Raw genomic sequence first — 4,730 nt, 5'->3', positions numbered from 1 at the left:
TGTTTATGTTTTCTCATCCCAAATGTAAGTTCAAAAAGAGTAAGAGTGGGACTATGATCTCACCTTGAATGCACGAGTAGTAAAGTACTTCAACAAGTAAATGTGTGCAAAGAACAATGCTAGTCTTGACCTAAACAAATAGGTTGTATCAATAACGATAGTCACGATTGGTCAAAGATGTTTAATTAGTCCTATGGCTCGTTACGACTCGATTAATATAGCATGTGAATCAATTTGTCAAGTTTCATGCACGATACAAGTAGTTAAGTATGTTAGAACGATTGTATAATCGTTTGGTTAAGTTTGACTAAAAGTCAAACTTGGTCAAAGTCAAGTCAACGGGGTCGGGTCGGGTATCCGACAATTTTCCCAAGACGAGAAGTCATATAAGAGCCTAATAGTCAAGTTTCATGTTAAACAGAGTTTTAGTTAAGCGGAAACATTTTTGTGACATTTAAAAACAAAAGAGAGTGGCCTGGGGCTTTTGCGCGGCGCGCACCCAAGTGCAATTTCTGGTCAGAACTCAACCAAGAAGGCAAACATCTGGCATCTCTGATTCTGCACGGCGCGCGGGTAAACGCGCGGCGCGCAATACCTGGGAATCATGCAGTTTGCAGAAAAAAAATGGTCCAAGTCACGAACCAAAATACAATATAACACATTTCATGCACCGAAAACACTTAAAACGCATAACCTATATCATTAGAAAGGTAATTTGACAAGGAAAACAACTAAGCACATTTCATCAAGCAATTCATCACTAACAACAACCAAAAACTGCATTAAACGTTCATAATCAAAGTTTCAAGTTCTAAAACGCATTTTATGATTCGGGCAACCAATTTACATGTATGATATGCCGTTTCGAAGGTAATCATACACACATTGCAACAAAATTCTTATCTACAATATTTCATAGCATTTGGTGCATCAAAAGTTCATCTAAAGCTTATCAAACCCTAATCCAAGTTCACAAAATCACTAATCATGTTCTTGGAGTTTCCTTAATCAACCTATACATCAAAACGAAGCTAATGATACTAGTAACACTTTTAAAACATGCACTTTAACAATCTAACAACATTTGATCATTCAAAATCAAAGATTTAGCAAGCAAATTTTCATAATGAACTAGTTACACCAAAAAAAACGAATCGAGCATACAAATTACATACACGACATCACGATGAGCCATAGACACTAATTAACAACTTTATAAGTCAAGAACACGAATTTAAAGAAATCTAGAGTTTTAGAAATGTTACCCAAACTTGATGATATTGGTATCAAAATGTAGAGGATGAAGAGAGGATCACAAATATGTAGTTTATTTTGTTGTAAGCCTTCTAGATCGAATTTAGATGATGATTGAATGAATTTGGTAAATGGGTGTGTGTTCTTGCTAGAGAGAAAGAGAGAGAGATGGAGATGATAATGAATGGGTGAAAGGGGTTTGACCCTTTGACCTAGTCAAGGGTTTGATCCCTTGTCAAGTTTAGTCCCTCAACTTTCGTTCGGGTGCGGGAATTACCTAAACGAGATAATTTAAAACGCGTATCAACGGGAGATGTTATAAACATATAACGGACTTTATATTAGTATAACGGAAAAGTAAATGGAAAAAGGCGGGATGTTACAATACTTGTCTTAAGCCTCGTGAATTTGGTGGGTTAGATATTGCCCCTCTTGCGTTTAAAAATCGTGCCTTACTTGCAAAATGGTGGTGGCGGTTTAAACATGAGAATGACTCACTTTGGGTGTCTATTATTAAAAATATTTACGGGGAGGACGGGGGCCTTAGCACTTTTTTTCTCCCCCTTCCTCACGAGCTTCTTCTACTTGGGCGGGTATCCTTAAGGTGGGTAAAAATATCTTTAATGCAAACTCCGCTTTAGCTAATTCTTTCAAAAAAAGAGTCGTAGATGGGTCTAGTACATGTTTTTGGGATGAATTATGGCTTGGGGAAATGGTTCTTAAAGACAAATTTAATAGGCTTTATAGACTGGACACAAATAAATTTGCCACAATTCTTGAACGGGCGAGATGGGAGGGCGGGAACTTTCATGCCACGTGGTGTTGGTCCCGCGATATCTCGGGGAGATTGGTCGGGGACCTCACCACTCTTACTAATCTTTTATCTAGTTTTGTCCCGTGTAGCTCAGGTAAAGAAGAATGGTCATGGTCTTGGAGTAAGGATGGCTCGTTTTCGGTTCACAAGCATACGGATATTCTGGTCCGGAGCAGCCCTGACATCGCAACAGTGAGCATAAAGTCGCTCCGCAACAAACTGGTCCCCCTAAAAGTTGAGTTGTTTATTTGGCGTACTCGACACAAAAGGTTACCTACAAGAGTTGAACTCGACAAGAGAGGTATGGACTTAGGTACGGTACGTTGTCCGGTTTGTGACAATGGTTTGGAATCAGTAGAGCACTCCATCATCTTATGCACGTTCGCTTTTGACATTTGGAATCGTGTCTATGATTGGTGGAAGCTCGGCCCTTTTACAAACTTGGGTATAAATGAATCTTTTCTTGGAAATGGATATAACTTCAACTCCGACTTGGGAAAACTGTTGTGGCAAGCTACGGAATGGGTTACGGGATACATGATTTGGAAAAGTAGGAACGCTTTCACTTTCACTAAGATAAAACCGACATGCGCAATGGTATTCAAAGACATCCAACTTAAATGCTTCGAATGGTTCTCTAATAGGATCAAAGGTACCAATATTGAATGGGATGTCTGGCTTGCAAATCCACGAGGTTATGATTCGCTAGCTTTATCATCTAGGAGATCCGGGATAGGTTAATTAATTGTTCTACACGCAGGTTTTTTGCCCCACTCCTGGAGTAGTCGTTTTGGTCGAGAGAATTTGAGGTGGATCAGGGGGCTTTGTCGTTGAATTGCCAACACTGTGCTCTGTCCCCACTCCAGCTTGTTTAGTTAATTCTTCTCAAGTCCAATCTCGACCTTAATGATAATGAACGGACTACGGCGTTTTTCTGCACACTTGTGGAGTCTTACTATCTCGGTTATATATTTGTCATTTTGTTTTCCTAGATGTAGTTCCGTTTTTGTAAGCGTGACATTATTGTAATTATTTCGTGTTGATATATATAATACATACTTTCTTTGCCGTTAAAAAATAATAATAATAATAAACCTTTGTGACTCTCAGTCATCTTGTTCGGTCTTCGAGCACCAACCAAAATAAGTTACTTTGTAATATTTTGTCATATCTAGCCGTATATGAACAATGGGATTGCAAACCCCATTAAAATAAAACCTTGTTATTTTATGATTGTGCTTTACGTAGAAAACATAAAAACATTGAAAACTCTTTTAACAAAAACTCCTTTTTGTGCCGTAATCCATTCGTTGATCCTTTTTTTTTTCCCGACTACCAAGAACAACCGACTTCATCTTTTTATGTAATTGATTTTGTTTCTATCTAATCACACGGCTAAAACAAAAAAATATACATAGACATATATGAAACAATTTATTAGGCTCAAATAAAAAAAAGCCCATCTATTATTTTGTGGTCTAACGGCCCGTTAGCTCTTTTATATTTAATTAAATCTCATTTAATTAAATTATACTTTTTGAACTATAGGTTAAAATTATATATCAACAATATATAATAAATGTGTCTAAGTGCTAAAGTGTGTGACCCCATAGACCTGTATATAAGCGGTAGTATAGATTTGTGTTATGGCGTGCACACTAAAGTCAACAAACTCCCACTTGTGCATGACATAACATCTAGAAAACTATACAGGCATATATTGGCGTCTAGCAACACGTCAATGCCCCCGAAAATATACAAGTGTTTGTTTCAGCTAAACGAACTATCATTATTATTAAAAATGATTTAATGATTGAGTGTCTATCGTCCCTTTATTACCGATACCTAGTTGACATGAGACATGGATCTAGTCATTCTCATTTGTCAATCAATTTTGTTTCTCGATCTAGAAATTTGAATGCGATTACCAAGTTAAAATTGATCTACAATCAATATAGCTTGGACACGGCCGTGTAAATATCCATTCATTATCATCGAGGGGCCCATGGTATCATACTCTCACATAGAGGAATAAATCTCATTTTGATTATATGCGTTCGTCATGTACTTCATATCATACCCAATGATGGCCTTTATAACTACTTTGTTCAGGACAGCGTTTAACCATATCAAAGTATAATATGTCATACATTCGAAAACCAACATATACATCTCAGGTCTAAGGACACAAAGACATAACCATTATGAGACTCACTATTGACGACGATCCATGTAGTGACATCTCATGATTGGGTCATTCCAATATTCATCATCAATGAATACATATGAATTTTGGCCTCAACAAGTTAACTATTCATCATCAATGAATAAAACCAACATTCATAATAATCTTAATTCATGTTATTCCCATAACATGACCGATTATGGAGATTTAGAATAATCAACAATTATTTAAGGATTAAACATGCTAATATAGAACACACTAATATAAATGAAAACGATCATACCGAGTATCTCAATTCATTAAGATAAAACTGTTTAATGTTCCAAAAATATCCAAATACTAAATTACAAATGAAAAAGATTCGTAGCATAACGAAGTCCAATATTACTAGCATGATCATCATACTGGTTGTGCATTAAGGGCTTCGTGAATAGTTCAGCCATGATATCATCTGTATGAACCTTAAGAATACTTATC

The 4,730-nt window shown here is 36.6% G+C and overlaps 1 protein-coding gene across 1 annotated transcript; it reads left to right on the top strand.

Annotated features, from left to right (window-relative positions):
• Window positions 1–1,966: 1,966 nt before the first annotated feature.
• LOC139878970 (uncharacterized) lies at window positions 1,967–2,809 on the top strand. The gene has a single exon (XM_071865401.1). The coding sequence runs from the start codon at window positions 1,967–1,969 to the stop codon at window positions 2,807–2,809; it is 843 nt and encodes a 280-aa protein (XP_071721502.1).
• The last annotated feature ends 1,921 nt before the right edge of the window (window positions 2,810–4,730 follow it).

Source organism: Rutidosis leptorrhynchoides, chromosome 1 (genome assembly GCF_046630445.1).
Source record: "Rutidosis leptorrhynchoides isolate AG116_Rl617_1_P2 chromosome 1, CSIRO_AGI_Rlap_v1, whole genome shotgun sequence".
Lineage (NCBI taxonomy): Eukaryota > Viridiplantae > Streptophyta > Magnoliopsida > Asterales > Asteraceae > Rutidosis > Rutidosis leptorrhynchoides.
This window is presented reverse-complemented; position numbering and strand designations above follow the sequence as displayed.